At 39.1% G+C, this 20,216-nt stretch overlaps 2 protein-coding genes across 2 annotated transcripts in view; one reads left to right on the forward strand and one right to left on the reverse strand.

Moving 5' to 3' along the window:
- Positions 1–5,111: 5,111 nt before the first annotated feature.
- Positions 5,112–9,102, forward strand: BTG4 (BTG anti-proliferation factor 4). The gene is made up of 4 exons (XM_006739199.3): positions 5,112–5,498; positions 5,962–6,099; positions 6,687–6,885; positions 8,627–9,102. The coding sequence occupies exons 1-4, from the start codon at positions 5,326–5,328 to the stop codon at positions 8,807–8,809; spliced, it is 693 nt and encodes a 230-aa protein (XP_006739262.1). The 5' UTR covers positions 5,112–5,325; the 3' UTR covers positions 8,810–9,102.
- Positions 6,316–20,216, reverse strand: part of LOC102741266 (uncharacterized) — a 36,949-nt gene continuing 23,048 nt past the window's right edge. The window contains exons 12-13 of the mRNA XM_081799518.1: positions 17,417–17,539; positions 6,316–6,853 (exon numbers count right to left, since the gene is read on the reverse strand). Of these exons, the coding sequence (XP_081655644.1) occupies positions 6,848–6,853; positions 17,417–17,539 (129 nt within the window). The 3' untranslated portion in view covers positions 6,316–6,847. The remainder of the gene's footprint in view (positions 6,854–17,416; positions 17,540–20,216) is intronic.

Raw genomic sequence — 20,216 nt, forward strand, 5'->3', positions numbered from 1 at the left:
GGCCTGTTGCAGAGAATATCACTAGGGAGGTTCAAAGCCTCATCAGCTAACGTGTTGACCAACTCAAAATGCACTGTAACAATATGTCATCTGGGAAGGTGAACTAGTAAAAGAATTATTAAGCACCTGGCACCACTTTAGTATTATAAATGCAAACACTAACCATTCGAAAAGGAAAAGATTGAGGATATGCTAATGCATGTTGCCTTTAGTTCCAAAATAAATTTTATTTCAGCAATGAGTAGTTGTCCTGATTTCCAATTTTTTTACTTCTAACATAAATTTTAAAAAAAACTTTGCAAAAGTTGCCCCAGCAAAGGCTAGAAAAGATGAAGATAAATGATGCAAATTTGTGATAATGATCTTTGTTAAGCTCAAGGCATTACAAAGCAATCAAGGGTGTAAAATAAATGTGAAATCTCCTTAATGGCTAGGAGTTATGTCTCTTAATGCTCTTCCATCTTCGCTGCCCATTAATTACTTGGGGAAGCTTTTAAAAGTCCTGATGCCCTGGTTGCACTCCATCTTCCTTCAAGCACAATGTCTGGGCATAGACTCTTGTCAGGCATCAGTATTTTTAAAAGATATTCAGGTGATTCCAAAGTACAGCAGTTTGGAAACCCCTGTAATTGAGTAAGGGGAATAAGAAATATATCATGGAAAGCTGAAATCAATAAGATACTGTGAAAGTAGAAGGTCATTAAGGTCCTAGTCACAACTTAATTTTATTTTTATATGTTTTGGGCATATAGTAGATACTGAAATACTTAATATATTGAATTGAACTAGACTTATTAACTTATGTCATTACTTGATATCCAGGTGCTCAACCACCATTTCCATAGTGCTTAGATGATCATTTCTCATACCTCCTAAGCATCAAAGATATTATAGTAGCCAGTGCAACCCTAGCTGTATTTCCAATAATAATATCGATCTTGCATCTCAGTTCAGCACTGGTGAAAGTTTTAAGTTCTAGCGGTCCAGCATGCCAGGAGCCATCCATATCCAGATTCTATTACCACTAGCAATGAAGTTTTTACTCCAGCCAGCAGGTAAGTAATCCATTTCCAAAATTCTATTTTAGAGTCTGTTTCCTTAAAACTGTCTCAGACTGGGTTTCTTAGAAACGGACTCTGAGATAGAGAACTGCATGTAGAAGGTTTGTTAGGGAATCCTCTTGAGAGATATACCCATGAGGGAGTGAGAAAGATAGGACCGGCCAGAGGGACAGGTGGACCAATGATGCAGTTGCATTTGAGGACTCCGTCTATTTTATAGGGAACTCCGGAGATGGGGTGGCTCTTCAGAATTATAAGGGGGCCAGGTTTTTGTATCCCCACGTTAGCCAAAGGCTGCACTGCAGGCCACCCCTGGGAGGATATCTTTACTGTGAGATAGTTTCTGAGAGTAAGTCCCAGTGAGAAATGCAGCTTTGAGCCATTAGCTGCTGATGGTTCCAGCAGTTGGGGGATGATTGCGTTGACCCTAAAGAGGGGAACTGGTTGAAGGACCTCAGTATCTATTATACTGTTCAAAATAACTTATCTTTGGCCAATGGGAGCTCTTCATGTAGGCTCATGTCTTTTGACATGACCCACTGGTTTTGCATAACTTTCTTGCTTTCTGGTAAAATACATTCCAGGCTCATCTAATATATTACCTGAACTACAACTGGAATGAGCCATTTCTCCAAGGAGTTTTTTTAAGTAAGAAATGGTATTTAGAGACCACAAAATGAATGTCAGGATTCCTTACTAATTCTAGACCTTTCAGTGAACAGAACTAAAACACAAATTTTTAGGAAAAAAACTCAAGTTCATATTAATACTACCATTTCAAATTTAACATAGGATTTTTACTTAATTTCCTTGATTTTACACTTTTATCCCTTTTTCCTTACATTGAAAATCTTAGTTCATAACAACATTAAATATTTGTATTTCTCTATCCTAGTCTATTCTCTCTCTATATATAAAATTTCAAAAGGGTAATACTAACATTATAGTCTCTCTAGAATAGATTCCAATGTATTCTAGAGTCACTTGGATTTTGTCAAAGCAGTTTGCTTGATCTTTATTCTTTTTTTAAAAAAAGATTTTATTTATTTATTTCAGAGAGAGAGAGTGAGAAGGCAAGAGAGGGCACAAGTGGGGAGAGGGGCAGAGGATGAGGGAGTAGCAGACTCCTTACTGAGCAGGAGCCCGATGTGGAGCTCGATCCCAGGACCGTGGGATCATGACCTGGGTCAAAGGCAGACACTTAACCAACTGAGCTACCCAGGTGCTCCTGCTTGATCTTTGTTCTATTCAACTTGTTTATTACTTGTAGCAGGATATATTCTTGCCAAATTTACAGATAACAGCCAAAACGATAAGAGAATTTATTGAATGACAGAATTGGGTCACACATAATCCTGATTCCTTATAGTGATGGTCTAAATTTAACACAATGAAATATGACAGGTATAACTGTAATATGCAGTTGTTTTATACCCCATTTAATCCACAAAGCATTAGAAAAGACAATAAAATGATAAATATAAACTTATTATTTATTAATAAGAAAGGCTACCACTTTTTGAGGACTTACTGTATGCCAGGCACTTTGCTAAATACTTCATATAATTTTATAATTTTTAAAAAAGATTTTATTTATTTATTTGACAGAGAGAGATAGTGAGAGCAGGAACACAAGCAGGGGGAGTGGGAGAGGGAGAAGCAGACTCTCTGCTGAGCAGGGAGCCCGACACGGGGCTGGATCCCAGGACCCTGGAATCATGACCTGAGCCGAAGGCAGACGCTTAATGACTGAGCCACGCAGGCACCCTAATTTTATAATTTAATCTGGACAAGAACCTCATAAGACAATAGTAGTAGTAGTAATATCTATCATTTACAGAGCATTTACGGAGTATTTGGTGCTGTTCTAGGCATTTTATACTTAATTCTCATAACCCTACAAAGCCTTCCAGTTCTGGAAGTCTGATTCCAAGGCTATAGGCACACGTTTTACCCCCTTTTTTACAGATGAGATTTTGAAGATGAGAGAGACTGAGAAACTTCCCTAAATGTCTGGTAGACGAAGGACTAGGACTCAATCCCATGACACTTGATTTTAAGCTGATTTCTTAATCAGCTTCCAGCCACAACAGCTAGACAGGCTCTGGACAAGGTGCATTTGTGCATTATTGATTGTAATCTTGTTAACAACCCTGGGGGGTCACTCTTGTCCCTCCCATTTCACAGGTCAGAAACTGAAAGTTCAGGAGGTAAGCAGGTTGCTCCAGGCTACACAGACAGTGCATCGTAAAGTTGCAATTCACACCCAGGTCTGTCTAACTCCGAAGCCCATATTCTTAAACCTCAAGCTGTCCAGGAAGGGAAAGATGTAAAAAACCAATAGCATTAGTGAAAAAGACTCCTTGCAAGTTCAACGCGAGGCAGTGGTGGGATGCCATGCCAACAAGGTGAATGCCACCTAGGCTGCGTTCTAGAAATACGGTATCTGCAGCAAGGGAGGGGACAGTCCCACTCTCATCGGCAATGGCAGAGCATTCCCCGGGGCACTGTGTGTCCTGGGCTCCGCACTTTAAACAAGCATTACTGACATACCTGAAACTCCTCCACAGGTGAGCGCCGAGCATGGTGAAGCATCTGGAGTAAGGTGTCTATAGGAAGGACTGTTAAAAGTTGAGGTTAGCGCTCCAAAAGAGAAGGCTCAGGAGAGGCTGAAGAACTGGCATTTGAAGTGTCTTCATGCGGTCGAGCGTCAGCTACAGTCTATAGTTCCAGAGAAGTAAGGCTTCCATTAGGAGGAATTGGCACCTCCAAGGGAAGAAGCACCGCTTGGTATTTGGAGCTTTTTAGAGATGAAATGGGCTTCCTTTTAAGAGAACGAATTCTTTTTCACTGATGAAGAACTTGAATGACCCCTTACTGTGGGTTTAAAGACTTATATGTCAGGTGCCGTGGTTCTTAAATTTTAGTGGGTATAAGAATCATCTGGAAGTACTTGTGATCTACTGATTCTCAGGCTTCACCTTTAGAAGCATCTGCATTTTTAACAAGCAGCGCAGTGGGGCCGAACGAGGTGGTCAGTGACCCACACTTTGAGAACCAATGAGATTAGATAAACTCCAAGATCTTTTCCACTTATTTTGCAAATAAACATTCTAGCAAAAAATGTGTGTTGTCAACATAACGATTGTTCAAAGAAAGTTGTCTTAAGTTTTATACACGACCCAAGACAAAATTCTTTAATATGTTGACAGTTACAATTAGAGACAAAATTACTGGAATGTAGGATATTAGGATATGGAAGGAGAAGGCTTGATTCTCAATCTATGTCATAAGAGACAAGACTTTAATAGCAAAATAGAAGAGACAAATCCAGGTGGAAAATCTTTTTTCAGATGTTCAGATTTTAAAGAACTCACTCTGCGTATACCAGGGAGGAATCTAATGGGGACCTGGAAGAAGCTATTTAATTACCCTAACGGACTGCCCCTGTGTAAGGTTAAACACCTGTCAGGCTCTGGGACCCAGGTTTATATAAACTTCAGCCTAAAACTAACAGAACAGGTGTAGGGGAGAGTGTCTTCTAACGCTGGCCCGCTTTTTGTTGGGCTAAAGCACTTTTCCTGGCAAGTATCATGTATGTTTGATTAACTTTAACTTTTACTTAAAGCATGTGACCTGAGAGCCACATTTTAGAACTACTATATCCTGAAATGTTTTGCTCTCTGTAAACATGTTTTTAAAAAGCATTGCTTGGGTATAATTTACTGTCTTGTATCAGGGCTTTTTTTTTCATTAAAAGATTTTGTTTATTTAACAGAGAGAGAGAGCACAAGTAGGTGGAGCAACAGACAGAGGGAGAGGGAGAAGTAGGCTTCCCGCTGAGCAGGGAGCCTGATGCGGGGCTCGATCCCGGGACCCTGGGATCATGATCTGAACCCAAGGCAGACGCTTAACAGACTGAGCCACCCAGGCCCCCCTCCCCTTTTTTGACTTAAGTTGCATAGTGGTATTTCATTTGTTGCTTAAGTGTACTGAAGTTTTGAAAAGCGGGTCTTTTTTTTTCTTTGAAGATATTAAAAACTGACTAGTTGAGGAATTGGTGCTCCTGGCTGTTTTGTTAATTGATAGTATCGATGCACTTATTTCGTTCATGAAGGACTAGCAAACGATTTCTACTTTAAACGTAAGGTCTATAAAACTTCCCAGTGGCAATTACATGTTGATAACCAGTGTGACCCTGTTTCTATTTAATTTATTCTCGCTTCCTTTTAATGGTTGCAGACCTCCTCCTTTCTCTTGAATCATGAGGGATGAAATTGCAACAGCAGTTTTCTTTGTCACAAGACTGGTGAAAAAACATGACAAATTGAGTAAACAGCAAGTAAAAGACTTTGCCGAAAAGCTGATGACGATCTTGTTTGAAACCTACAGAAGTCACTGGCACTCTGACTTCCCTTCCAAAGGGCAAGCCTTCAGGTGAGAGGCGGTGTGTAGGGCGGCAAAGGGAAGGAAGTCACAAGCGAGTGATCGCCATTGGCAAGGATTCTGTCGGCAGAGTCTGAGTAACATAAGTTTTATGGGCTCAAATTGATTTGAACGTGGGCTTGAAAGAAAGAGATTCAGCAGGCGGCAGTGCGTAGTTGAAACCTATGTAGCTTAAATTATAGTTGAAGACTTAGAGGGCAAACTCCCTTATGTGAGGTGGATTAAGCAGAGAACATTCGTCACACTAATTGTGTGGCTTAGTGATGCAACTCACATTCTGAGTAGCTGTGTAAAAAGTCGATGGTTCTACCCATAGAACGTGGAGGGCGGGGACGGGGCAGGGGTCGCGGGTGAGGGGGGAGCTGTGTGTATTGGAGCCGTTTGCCCATCACATGATTCTTCTACTAAGGCGCCTGTCACCCCATCTTTGTTTCCCTTTCCTTGCTTTTTAAAGGTGTATCAGGATAAATAATATTCAGAATAAAGATCCCATTCTAGAAAGGGCTTGTGCTGAAAGTAAAGTGGATTTTTCTCACCTGGGACTTCCAAAGGAGATGACCCTATGGGTAGATCCCTTTGAAGTGTGCTGTAGGTGAGTAAATTCACGGGAGGGGGTGTGCCTGTGACCCCCGGAAACCTTGGTTACATAGTCAGTTCTGTACACCTTTGTGAGAGATGATGCGCCACAGCCCTGCGTTAGTGGTTAGCAGGCCGAGGGCCCTGGCCGGTTAAGGTTTCGGATGCAAACTTGATTCGCACAAACTTCCATTAGGAGCGGATGGCCTGGAAGCACAAAGACTTTACATAGTATTTGAAATCTGACTTTAATCCCTGCACTTCATTGCCAACCGTAGATAACAACGTCTAAGGATTATAGGCAGTATCAAAGGGCAGAGAAGTTGCAATGCAGTCCTTTAGCTGAACTGAAAGAAACTAGTTCTTGTCTTTTTCTGAAAAATTCACAGAGAGTGCTTACAGAATAACCCCCATTAATTACCACCCTGTGGTAGCTGAAGGTCACAGTGTCTCTTAACTTGCTTTGCCGTCAAACCATTTCCATTTGTTGTTTAAAATAACTTTTTGCAGATTAGTGAGTGGTCTGTAGAAAAGAGTAGAGATAAAAACAACTTGTGAAATTTTGAATCCCTAACGAATACTTTATTTTCTTTTCCCACTTAGGTATGGTGAGAAAAATCACCCATTTACAATCGCTTCTTTTAAAGGCAGGTGGGAGCAACGGGAGCTTTCCCAACGGATCAGCTGTGCTGTTAACAGAGCCACTTTAGACCACTCCTCTGGGGTTTCCTCCGATGAAGAAAGTTGTAACAAAGAACCTCAGATCATTCCTAAAGTGAGCAATCCAAAGAGTATTTACCAGGTGAAGTGTGTTCCAGTTCTTCTCTATGCTTCCCCCCATTCTAATTCTAAAAAGAATTTATTCACTGTAAAAGTGGAAAACAGAAAAAACTGTAAAGATTAAAATCACAATAACAATTTGGAAAAGTTTTTTCTTCTATATGTAGTTTCTCTACTTGGCTGAGTGCTCAGGAGCTACAGTCTTCTGTAATACTGTTTTTCTGTGTAGTATTTGAACACAAGTTTCCTTTCATCCAAATTCCTTCCTGATTAAATATTAAAATTAGTGGGCTTTCTTGCCAGCAGAAAATAACATACCATTTGTAGAAAATCTGGAATACTAAGAAATGATCAAAGGTCTGTAATCCCACCACAAGAAGAGTTTTTCTAAAAATAATGAAATATATTTTAGCCACAACTCCTAGAAAGATATGTATATTTATGTGTTGGAAATAAGTTTCATGAAACAATACTCATCCTTACTTGGCATAATGCCCTCCATATTTTCTATTAAATTAAATTGATTTCAACCACCTAAATGGATTTCATGACCCAGAAATAGTGGCAACCCTCAATGTGAAAAACACTGATCTAGACAGACTCTCTATTGATACTGTTATGTATATACTTGTTTGTATGTTTTTTGAAATTAATCCTTTATGCATGTTAAGACAATTTAAATACTTAACATTTTAATACTTACTTTTTCCCTTGTAATTTATTTAATCTATTACTGGCAATCATCTAGATTTTCACATTGTTGTGATATAAAAAAAGCTGATAACTTGTAGAGATGACTGAATTTTAAGTTAGTTCTGGAGACTTGATCCTCAGCCTTGGAATTACTGGGTGATAGGATATGGCCAAAGTACCATCTAGGGAGGTTTTATTTATTTGTACTCTAACCAGCTCCATGTGAAAGTGTCTGTTTTATCATTTTTGCTAAAATTGGTTATTCTCATTTAAAAATAATTTGCTAAAGACGCTGTTATAGACTATTAATTTAAGCATTAAAGAAACCCAACTCTCCACATGCCCAAATGTTTTGGGTACTTACTGTCTTATGAATTTTTTCTTTACCCATTTACCATTTGAGGTCTTAATATATTATTAGTACAGGTTCTTCAAAGGTTAGAAATATTTTAACCCCTTTTCATATTACTGGCAAATATTTATTCTGGTAGTTAAACTAAACTCTACAGTTTATTATATAGTTCTCCATGTATAAAAGTTTAAAACCATGTAATGACATATATACCTTTAATTCTATTCTTAGGCTTAGAAAGATTTTCTTCCATCTAGGGATCAGATCTACAGTCAGCCATACACTTGTAGAACAATATCTTTTCAGAGTGTGGTCTGCAAAACATCTGTATTGGTCATTTGGGATGTTGAAAATGGATATTTCTAGACCTCAGCCCTAGAGGTTACGATTAGACAGTTTTGGGTTAAGCCAGTGAGGGGAGGGGTGGGTAGAAGAGAACCCAAGAATATACACAAATTTGAAGATGTGTTTTTAAGTATTTTAGTTGGATTAAAGATTTAATTTTGTTAAAAGGTATGACATGACTTTATTACCACCGCCCCCCCCCCATGCTAGACAATTTTCCAAGGATCATCATCTGCTTTGATTTCTATTCATTTGTACTCTCTATGCTTTTTAAAGGCTTAGCTTCTGAGTTATGGGTTTGTGTTTAGTATTTCGGTCTAGCTTATTACTTTAGAGATGATCTTCACACCTTCTTTTTTATTTTTTTTTCCAGGTTGAAAACTTGAAACAGCCCTTTCAATCTTGGTTCCATGTCTCCCGCAAAAAGAATATGGCAGATGGCCGCATGGGCCTCCTAGGGAACACTTATCATGCACTGCATAAAAATCCCAAGGGTCCGAGGCCTGCTGCTGTCCCCCGGGTGGACAGGTACCACTGGGTCAACATGAACCGATAATGCAGTGGCTGGGCACTCGGTGGGATGGAGCTCAGAGGAGCTGCTTCATTTTCTTTAAAACAAAAGGGAGTTTAAGGTTGAGAGGCTCATGAAACAGAAAAAGTAATCCCATCAGGGACTAGGGTGGCATAATGGTGAATCCTCTCACACAGATCATGACTATGTTCTTAGCTGTACTTTTTAACTCTTACTTAATTTTATGTGAAGTTTTATGTAACACTAATGAATGTATTCAGTAAGGTAATAGAATGAAGATATTGACCTGTGATAAGATTCAATGAATTATGAAAAGTAACAGTTTAAATAAACGTACTATGTTTTTAATACCTTTTCTAGTTCAGTGTTTTGCAAGAAAGCTTCGAAAGTTTGTGTTTCTTCATTAGCCATTAAGGCAGGTAGACCTTCACCTGGGGAAGTGTGATCCCCATGATACAGTCTCCTGGCCGCACTTTGTTACCCATCATTGCTGCTCTATTTCACAAGGCCGCTAGGAGTTTGTTTTAAAATTACTCTTTAAGATACAAAATTCCCTTGTTTGTGTGTCTTTTAAAAATTTTGATCTATTTCTAAAGCTCTTAATAGACTTAATTATGACTTATTTTATAAGTGACACCTGTCCATTATAAGGATTCAAGCTAATGGAATTAAAATTAAAAACTTAAAAAAAAAATTAAGCTAAGCAAAAAAATGTACCACCAAGAAAAAAAATCCCTACCATCCATCCAGAAACTATCATTATTAACATTAAATGGTGACCATTTTTACAGTCATGCTATATATGTATACAGATGTAAGAACTGATACACAATTTAATAAGAAAAACCATATGATAGGAGCTAAACAAGTAACTAAAATTAAAAATTAAATTCAAGTATCTTAGCAAAACAAAGATACCTAAGGTGAAATATTCATAAATTTTTCTACCGCAAAGTATTTTATTCCCTGAAAGATTTCCCTGGAGTTAAACACTAGGAATCTGGAAACTTATCTTTAAAACTTTGTTTTTCAATTTTATACAGTAGTATTTGTCGCTATGCAAGCTGCAGAAATAAGCATTCTTAATTTTTTCCCCCAAGGACCAGTTAAGTGAGTATTAAAATCTTAGGTCATGCTTTCTTTCTCTTACAATTTCATAGACCTCACATGAAACTGTCTTTGGCACGATACTGTGGAGAAATTGGAGACCAGTTTGATTTCCCCAAATCCCCGCCACTCACACCAACATGAGTTTTACTTTCTTAGGTGATTTCCTTTGCCTGCCAGTCTGAAAACCTTTTCTTTATACTGGAAGTCTTTGTCCATGTGTCAGTCATTCTACCAGTTTCCTCCAAAATATTGTGTTCCTTTCTGATCTGCAGATTTTATTTTTCTAGAGCAATCTACAGTATTTTAATACTTTATCTGTCCATCCATTTTAGGGATACCAACTCTCCAGATGCTGGATCATTTCTTTGTTTCTGTCATAACTATTTATCTGATTGCTTTAGTATCTTTCATTTTTTTAAACCATGATTATCTTAAGTCTTCTGCCAGTTTTATTCTCAGTCCTGTTTAGTCTTCGTTTCTTACCTGTTTCTTAGTGCCATAATGATGTTATTTTGGATTTCAATGAGCAACTCTCTGTAGGAGTTATTCCCATGTATAGTGTGACTAGAAAGTGAAAACTGTATAAAATAGTTACTATATGTAAAAACAACATAATACTTAGATGTGATAGAAGAATGGGTTTCTAAGAACTTTTGCACAGAGGATTTTATTAACACTTGTCTCTTGAAGTGTGTGAGGTTTTGTTTTTTTTTTTTAAACCAAAAACAAAACTACTTCCAGCCAACAGAGAGGATAAATCTGTGGCATGTGTATTACCATTTCCGTGATCCATGCCATGATGGACCTCGCTAATGAGTCACCATATTCTTATTTGGATGCACGGATGACATCAAAATTCTGTGCACACAGTACCAGACATAACAATTAAAACGAATTGTTCCAAGTGGGGACTCAAAAAGAAATCAATTCCACCACGATTGATGACTGGCCCAGAGGGAGCCATCCATGAGCTTTAGAGCCCTGTGTAATTTTTTAAAGCTTCCCATATGGCCCTGAGACAAGGGTATAGGGGAAAATTTAATGAACTATATATTTCTTGCTTTGATTAAAAGTGATCAATACAGTTGAAAAACCCCCAAATAAATGAATACTGTGTCTATTAGAATATAAGTATAATAACCAAATTAGATCTTCCTAATCTGGATTTTGAAATTTTCTATGAGTATGTACCACTTTTTTTCTTCTTTAAAAAATTAAACTTTTTGAGAGAGCTATTGATTCACATGCTTTTAAAAGGTAGACCCTGTGTACCCTTTACCTAGTTTTCACCAGTGGTAACATTTTGCAAAACGATACTATAATATTACAAAGAGATACTGACACGATGCAGTTGGGATACAGAACATTTCCATCGTCCCCTTTTATGGCCACACCCACTTCCTCCCGCTCCCAGCCCTTCCTCAACCCCCTGACAACCACTAAATTCTTATCCCCCATTTCTGTAATTTTGCCGTCTCCAGAATGTCATAAATGGAATCCTACTATAGGCTACCTTTTGGGATTGGCTTTTTTTTCCACTAAAGCCTAGTTCTCCAGAGATTCATCCAGATTGTTGCACGAAGCTGTATTTTGTTCCTTATACGGCTGAGTAGTCTTCCATGGAACAGATATACCACAATTTGTTTAACCATTTGTATGTTGAAGAATGACAACTGGGTTGTTTCTAGTTTGAGGGATGATGAATAAAACTGCTATAAACATTCATATATACACAATGTGTGAGCATAAATTTTTATTTCTCTGGGATAAATGCCTAAGAGAGTAATTGCTGGGTCGTATGGTAGTTGCGTGTTTAGTTTTTTAAGAAACTGCCAGACCGTATTACAGAGTGCTGTACCATTTCATATTGCCACAAGCAATGCATGAGTGATCTCCTTTCCCCGTGTTTGTGCCAGACTTTGGGGTTCTGGATTTATCCTTTTTTTCTTTCAGGACTAGAAAAATGTAGTGCCTCTTCTCCTAGTTTCTATGGCTTCTAATGAGAAATCTGCTGTGATTCACATTTTTAACTCTATAGCTGTCTTTTTTTTTTTTTTTTTTTCTGGCTGCTTTCAAGATTTTTTTCTTTGCTTTTAGTTTTTGGAAGTTTAATTATGATGTGTCTTGGTGTGGATTTTTTTTTTAATTTATTTATCCTGCTTGGGATTCATTCAGCTCCTTGAATCTGTAGATATGCTTCTTTCCAAATTTGGGGAGTTTTCAGCCATTCTTTCTTTGAGTACTTGTATAGCCTGCCCTCTTTGTCTTCTCCTCCTGAGAGTCTGATGACTTGAATGCTAGGTCATTTGTTACAGTGTCCCAGGTCCCTGCGGCTCTACACATTCATTTCTTCTGTCTTTTCCCCACTCTGCTGTTCAGATTTGGTAATTTCTATCATTCTGTCTAAAAATCCACTGACTTTCCCCATCTCTGTCCCTTCTATTTTACTGTTGAGTCCATTGAGTGAACTTTTTATTTTGGCTTTTATATTTTTCGGTTCTAAAATGTTCATTGGATTTTTTTTGTCTTCTCTTTCTTCTTCTGTGACTTTATGGTTTTTTTTTTCTTGAGATTTCCCATTTTTTCATTTATCTCAAGCATGTCCATAATTGTTGAAGCATTTTTGTGATGGCTTCTTTAAATTTTTTCCTATAACTCTAATATCTTTGTCATCTCGGTGTTGGCACCTGTTTATTGCCTTTTTTCACGCAGTTTTTTTAAATCTTTCTGGTTCTTACTATGATAAATGATTTTTGCCTGAAACCTGTACATTTTGTGACATTATAAGACTTGGGATCCTATTTAAACTTTGTTTTAGCTGATTTCCTTTGACACCATTCCACTGGTGGTGGGAGAGGGGAGCGGGGGTGGGGGGGTGGGGTGGTGCTGCCTTGTTTCTGCCTGGCGGTAGCTAAAAGTCCAGGTTCCCCACTTGCTCTCCACCGCTACCTAAGGAAGGGGTTGCTCGTACCTGCTGAGCAGGTATGGGAGTTCAAGCTCCTCATGTGGCTTGCAGGAACACTTTGCTGAGGGTGGCCTCATTGCCGACGGGCAGTGGGAGAAGTCCTGACTCTCCACGTGGCCTTTGCTGATACCACTCGAGCGGGGAGGTGGTAGGGAGGGGACTCTACTACCATATGTTGGTAGATGTCCGGATTCCCCACGTGGTCTGCCCTGACACTGAAGAGGAGGAGGATTTGTAACTGCCTTGCAGGGATGAAAAGATGAAGATTCCTAGCTCTCTGCATGGTCTTCTCTGACGACATCCCAGGAGGAGGTTGGGATGCCTAATTATATAGCCTGGCAAGGTGGAAGTTTAGACTTCTCACTCAACTTTTGCTGATGTGGGTGGAGCCAGGGTTGTTGTTGTTTTTCTTCCTGTGATGCTTGGCTGGAGTAAAGCAGTTACTGTTTAAAGGTTTTCTGTCTTGCTATGCTGTCCCACCCCACTTTTTAAGATTTATTTATTTGAGAGAGAGAGTTGGGGGGGGAGGGGCAGAGGGAGAGAATCTCAAGCAGATGCCCCGCTGAGTGCAGAGCCCTATGCAGGGCTCAGTCTCAACGACCCTGTGATCATGACCTGAGCTGAAATCAAGAGCTGGTTGCTTAACTGACTGAGCCACCCAGGTGCCACTAAGCTGCCCTTTTCTCAGTCCTTTTGCTAGAGAGCGTGCTTTAGGGGAGCTTTTTGGTTCTGTGCCCATTGGTGTTTATGGATTGCTGGTTTTTTCATTTCCAAGTCTAGAATACATGAGGGAATAAGAGAATATCTGGAATTACCACCACTTCCTGCCTTGGGTATTGAGGTCCTTGGCTTGTCTATTCTCTTCTCTACTTTCAGAATCTCCTTGTTTTAACACATAATGTCCAAGAATTTTAGTTCTACTTGGTGGAAGGAGTAGGGAAAGGTATGCCTACTCCATTTCCTGGAAGCAGAAGTCTGTGTACCACTTTTGAAATAAAAGAATAATTTTAAAAACAATTTTAAACAGAAACAGCAATAACAGCACAAAATGCAGCAGAAAAGAGATCATGATCTCTGCCTTGTAATCTGTGGCATTTCCATTAAAGAGCATGTGCTTACCAAAAGCCTGCAGCTGTTAGTATATTAATAATGGGATCAGATGGAAGGCTCAAGAAGTTAGCCAGGAAGCTAATGGGATCATGTTTTGGCAGGTGCCTCACTCAGCCGAGAATGAGGGATACAGAAGAAAGATCTTTAACTTCTGCATGACTTTTTCTTTGCCACCTCTTGGCCTAATGACTCTAAATAGTCTTGTGTGTCTGGCTTAATTAATTTCACTCTTCTTTTTGGGAAATGCATCTCATAATTTATGTGAATAGCTAAAGTTCTTGAGGATACACACTCAGTATTTATCATATCTAACTAAGATTTACCTTCTTCTAAAAGTACTGGAGACGTCTTTAATCTTATGAAGTTACTCTGCTTTGATTTGGGGGGTTCTTTGTTTATGAATTCCCAGTTCATGGAAGAGACAGGAGAATGGGTATCTCATAGTCCATTCTTAGGGCAACTACATTTTATTGGTATCTGTGCTAGGAAGGGAGCAGAGAGTTTTAATTGAGCTAGTAACTAATGAAACAGTTTTAAGGCTGACAAATTTGGTACTTACTTTACCTGTTGGCTAGTGTTTTAAACTGAGTGATTATTTAAGATGATGAAGTGGTCAACCTCTAGCAGCAAAGAAATGAGGACTCAGCATCTGCGTAAGATGGCAGTGTAGTGAATTGAATCTGAGATCTCCTCATGGCTGGATTTAAAACTCTTTGTTAAACCTGAATTGTAAATCTTTTTGTCTTCACAGTCGTCCAGTGTTTTTAGTTATAATTTATTTTCCCTAAAGTAATTGAGCATTAGTATTTTGGTTGGATTTAGAGTGAAATCCTCAGTTGAGTATGGACATCTCATCATTATGACAAAAGATGCATAGTGCTAAAACTTTTGAATATGATGTGGATACTGAATTCGCTAGTTACCATTCATCATCCACACACACAATGTTTGTCAAGTTTTCTTGACTAGTCTTTCTTTGTTGCTTTGCTTGAAAGACTCAATAACAATTGTTATGTAAAAAAGAAAAATCCCTTCTGCTACTCATCTTGGAGTATAATACAGAGAATTATCCATGTGAGAAGCAGCTTGAATTGCTGGCATTGGGTTTGTCATTTGAGCCGGCTTTTGATTTGAAGTTTGTATTTGAAGAAAAATGTTTTGGCTTCCATTGAATTCATGAGATGGTTGTGTCTCTCCTGATCAGCACTCAAACTTGTTTCAGATGACTGTTTATTTCTCTGAAGTGTTCCAACCAGAGCTTCCACAGGGAATTCTGTGCAGGCCACATGGCCTGTATCTTATTGCCAGATCTCTAAATTCTCATTCCAGATCACCAAATATTGTGCAAATATATCTAACTACTTTGTGTGATTCAGTAGCAGACAATTTCAGATAAGTTAATTAGCCTGATAAATGACAATATATGCAAATTTACATTTCTAGAAAGAGGTTCAGTATCTCTAAATAATGAATATTTTAATAAAATATGTGATCTAATGATTTCTTAGTCCCATTGTATGCATGTTATCCTCTGTGCCAAATATTAACCTCTGTTATATATCCACCCAAGGTTGAGGTATACATTTATGTGATTGACACATCAATGTTACAGGTATTTAAAAAATTCTCTTATTACTTATTAGATATCGTATTTCCATATTTAACATCTTTTAAACTGCAGACTGAAATGAGATCACCATTTTCTTTCTAGATCAAAAAATGAAGCAGAAAAAGAAATATTATATGTAGTTATTTTCATAAAAAGACAATCTACAGAATGAGGGAAAATAGTTGCAGAATAAAGAATTCCTACAAATCAATTAAATTGGGAATCCAATGAAAAATCAGCAAATACTTGACTGGCACTTCTCAAGAGAAGACACTCAAATGTGTATAAACACATGGACGGTGCCCAGTTTCAGAGGCCATCAGGAAAGTGCAAGTTAAAACCACGTACCCAGAAGAATGCATAAAATAAAAAAGATGGAACATTCTAAATGTTGATAAAAATGGAGAGTGACCAGAACCCTTACTCCCTTCTGGTGGCAGTCTATATTCATACAATCACTTTGGAAGTCCCGTTGATAGTATCTGCTAAGGAGAGAACTATCCACCCCTTAAGACCCAGAATTTCCAGTTCTAAGTAATATCTATTTGGTACAGCCACATATAGTCACTAAAAGGTGCACAAGACTATTTGTAATAACCCCAAACTAGAAAATACCCACAGGCACTAATATTAGTAGTGGAAAGAATAAATGTTGATATATCCACACAATGGAATGTTTTATAGCAAAGACAATCAGCAAACTACAACTACATGCAACAATATGTATACACCCTACAAACATGATGCTCAACAAAAGGAATGATAAAGTAATTCATAATTTATGATTCTGTTTATGTGAAGTTCATGAATAAACAAAAACAGTTGATGATGTCTGAAGTCAGGATAGTGGTTATTCTCGGGGGGCCAATGACCGGAAGGAGGGGACATGGGGGACTTCTGGGAGAACTGGTGAAGTTGTCTTTCTTGATGTTGGTTATATGGAAATGTTCACTTTGGATGATTTGTGAGGAGTGCATTTATGATACGTGCACTTTTAAAAGCTGTGTTATATTTTAATAAAGTTTTAAAGGTAGTTTTCACCCCAGACATGGGTGATAACTTTTCATAAAGTGGACTGGGGCCCAGGGCTGAAGTCAGTGTTCAGTTATTTCTCCGGGGTGCTAGCTGCTGATCTTGACCTTGACATGCAACGTCACATCTCTGCATGAGAAAAATGAAGGTTTTTGGGGTTTTTCTCTTTGCTAATTATACATATACCTTACAAAATATTAGTGTCGGTCATTTGGAACCAAAATATTTGTTGGTTTTTAAAAATATAACTTTTTTTTTTTTTTTAAGTAGGCTACATGACCAACATGGGGCTTGAACTCCCGACCCTGAGGTCAAGAATTACATGCTCTACTGACTAAGCCAGCCAGGTGCCCCTAAAGATATAACATTTTAATGCTTATGATAAAAAACAAACAACCTTTTATACAACAGCAGCAGGTATCATAATGAAAGAAACCCTGAATGAGAAGGCAAGGGACCCAGTTCTAGTTACTTCTTGCCCTCTTCCAGCTGGGTGGACGGGGGCTAGTCTGAGTCTCAGTTCCCACTCTCTGGGATTAATTAATGCTTTACCTGCCTGAAGGCAGAGAGATAAACTGTGATCTCTTCCTTTCTAACTCTGAGATCTAAGATCTACCATCTCCCGTACTGGGAAAACTCTTAAATAAAGTGACAGATGATGTAGCTTTTCTTACCACCATTGATTTCCAATCCTTTGTTCTGCTGACATGTTCAATTACAAAGGTGGCTCCAAACACATGATAAAATGTTTCAAGGTGTATAGCAAAGGACAGTCTTAATGCCGTAGATCATAAGGGCATCTCACCTTCTCTTCGTCCCCATGCTGATCTCTTGCTTTTCTTGGGATCTGTTGTTCTGCCGTGAGGAGGGATTTTAGAAAATGTTCCATATTGGTGAAGAGGAGAAGATCCGTGTTTCTCTTTATATACTGTGGAGAGTGTGGAGGACAGAGTTAATACCTTTGCTCCCATTTCTCTTAAGTACTCCTGGATCTTCTTAGACTGGACCTGAGCAGAGTACATACAATTCTGTCTTTAAAATAAAAGCAAGACCTCTCCATAGATGGTGGTTGACAGAGGACTAGCGTTCCAGCTCCACAGCAACCTCTGTCTTGGGCAAGTTTTTAACACTTCTAAGCATCAGTTTTTTCATCTGTAAATTAGGAATAAAAGTAGCATCTAGCTTATAAGGGCATAGGGCAGATTAAATGAGATGATGCATGTAGAACTCCCAGCAGAAGACCTGGCACATGGCAAGTAAGTAATAAATGTTTCCTCTGACCTGCCTTGTAGTTACCTCTGGTAGACTGGAATATTTCAGTATATAAGAGCATCAGGGTCCTTACAAACCTGTTCATTAATATGGTAAATATACTGAAAGCCTCCTTACAAGCCTGGCATGGGGGTTACCTCAGGAAACAAAGCAGACAAACATCTCTGACCTCATGGAGCTGATGTTCTATCAGAGAGGAAAAGTAATAAACAAGCCTAAGTGAGTAAATTATGTAGTATATTAGGAAGTCATATGGGAGAAAGAAAAGTAGAGCAGAGTAAGGAAAAGCTGATGAACAGGAGAAAAGAGGGTTGCGAATGAGATGGGCGAGTCAGAGCAGGCCTCAGGGAGGAGGTGACATTTCAACAAAGACATGGAGGAGGTAAGGGAGTTGTGCATGCTCTAACTCCTTAGCCCGGGGTTTCTCAATCTCAGCACCACTGACATTCTGGGGTGGATAGTATTTTGTTGTGGGGGCTGTCCTATACACTGTGGGCTGTTTAGTGGCATCCCTGGCTTCTATCCATTAGTTAACAGTAGCAGCCCTCTCCAAGGCATAGGATAATCAAAAATGTCTGCAGACGTTGCCACATGTCCTGTGGGAGATAAAATTGCTCCTGGTTGAGAACCATTGCCGTTGCAGGCAGAGGGGAGTGCAGCGGGTGTGTCTGAAGACCAGCAAGGAGGAAAGCATGGTTGGAGACGAGTGACCAAGGGGAAGAGTGGCAGGTGAAGGGGTGGGAGACAAGGGGACTTGGCTTCCTTGGCTTTGACTCTAAGTGAGATGAGGAGCCACAGCAGGAGTTTGAACTGATCCATTTTCATTTGACAAGGATCACTGTGACCATTGTGCTGAGAACAGACTGAGGAGAGGCAAGGTTGGAATTGGGGACCAGTTAGTAAGTATTACAGGAATCCAGGTGGGATGATGCGCACTCGCACAAGGCTTTGAGCACTGTAGGCAATGAGACGTGGTCATATTATGGATCTCTTCTGAAAATAGAGCAATAGGATTTCCTGATGGATTGGTTATGGGGTGTTTGCAACAGAGAGGTTTCCAGGAAGATTTTGGCTTGAAAAAACAGAAGAAACTGTTGCCATCAACTGAGATGGGGAAGGTTTTGAGTAGAGGAGGTTTGGACAGAGGATGGTTGGGGCATGTTGAGTTTGAGATGCTTCTTAGACCTACAAATGGAGGTGGCTATAAGCAGTTGAGGACATGGGTTCAGTTAGAGAGTTGGTGGGGCTGGAGATAAAAATTTGAGGGTCCTTGACATACAGATAGGGTTTAAGCTAGTAGATGGGATGAGATCCCCAAGGGGAGCGGATATAGCCAGAGAAAAGAAGAGGACAAGACTGAACGCTGGCCCTCCTACACAAAGAGGCCCGGGAGAAGAGGTGGGATCAGCAAAGGAGACTGTGAAGGAACAGCCAAACAGGTAGGAGAAAACCAGAGGATGCTGGTGTCCTGGGAGCCAAGTAAAGACTGTACTGAAGAGGAGGAAGTGAGTGGATGTGTCCGATGCTGCTGTCAGAGGAAGAGAGAGAACTGAGCATTCCCTGGGGTCTGTGGGAGCTGGGGTGTGACTGATTCTGGGGTCTGGATGGCCACCATCACCATCACCGTCACCATCACTATGACCATCAATGATCACAAAATAAATCTCTGACTTGGTAACTAATGGGGATCTGATCATAGAGAGGTGTTTATGGAAATTTACTTAGGAGATCTAGAATCTGATCCCAGATCTGCCACTACAAATAGCTTCATGACTTGGGGCATATAGTTTATTCTCTCCTTAAATACAAAATGTGACTAAAAATATGTATGCTACCAAAAACAATACACATGCTTACCTATTCTACAGGATTGCTGGTAGGATCAAATGAGACAATATGTACATAAAACTGCTTTGAAAGGTATAAAGTTTTATATAACTAATGAGAGAGAAGGTGCTCTTGTTTGTAACTCAAGAATGAATTGATCTTTAATGGAGGATGACAATTTTAAGATCACACATGTTTTTAATAGTTAAAAAGCTGGATGATAGTATTCTCATAAAGGCACTTTAACACAATATTAAGAATATCCTTGTCAGGAATAGGAGAAGATATTTGCAAATGACATATCAGATAAAGGGCTAGTATCCAAAATCTATAAAGAACTCATCAAACTCAACACCCAAAGAACAAAGAATCCAATCAAGAAATGGGCAGAAGACATGAACAGACATTTCTGCAAAGAAGACATCCAAATGGCCAACAGACACATGAAAAAGTGCTCAATATCGCTCGGCATCAGGGAAATCCAAATCAAAACCTCAATGAGATAC

This window comes from Leptonychotes weddellii, chromosome 11 (genome assembly GCF_054177405.1).
Source record: "Leptonychotes weddellii isolate Sample4059 chromosome 11, ASM5417740v2, whole genome shotgun sequence".
NCBI lineage: Eukaryota > Metazoa > Chordata > Mammalia > Carnivora > Phocidae > Leptonychotes > Leptonychotes weddellii.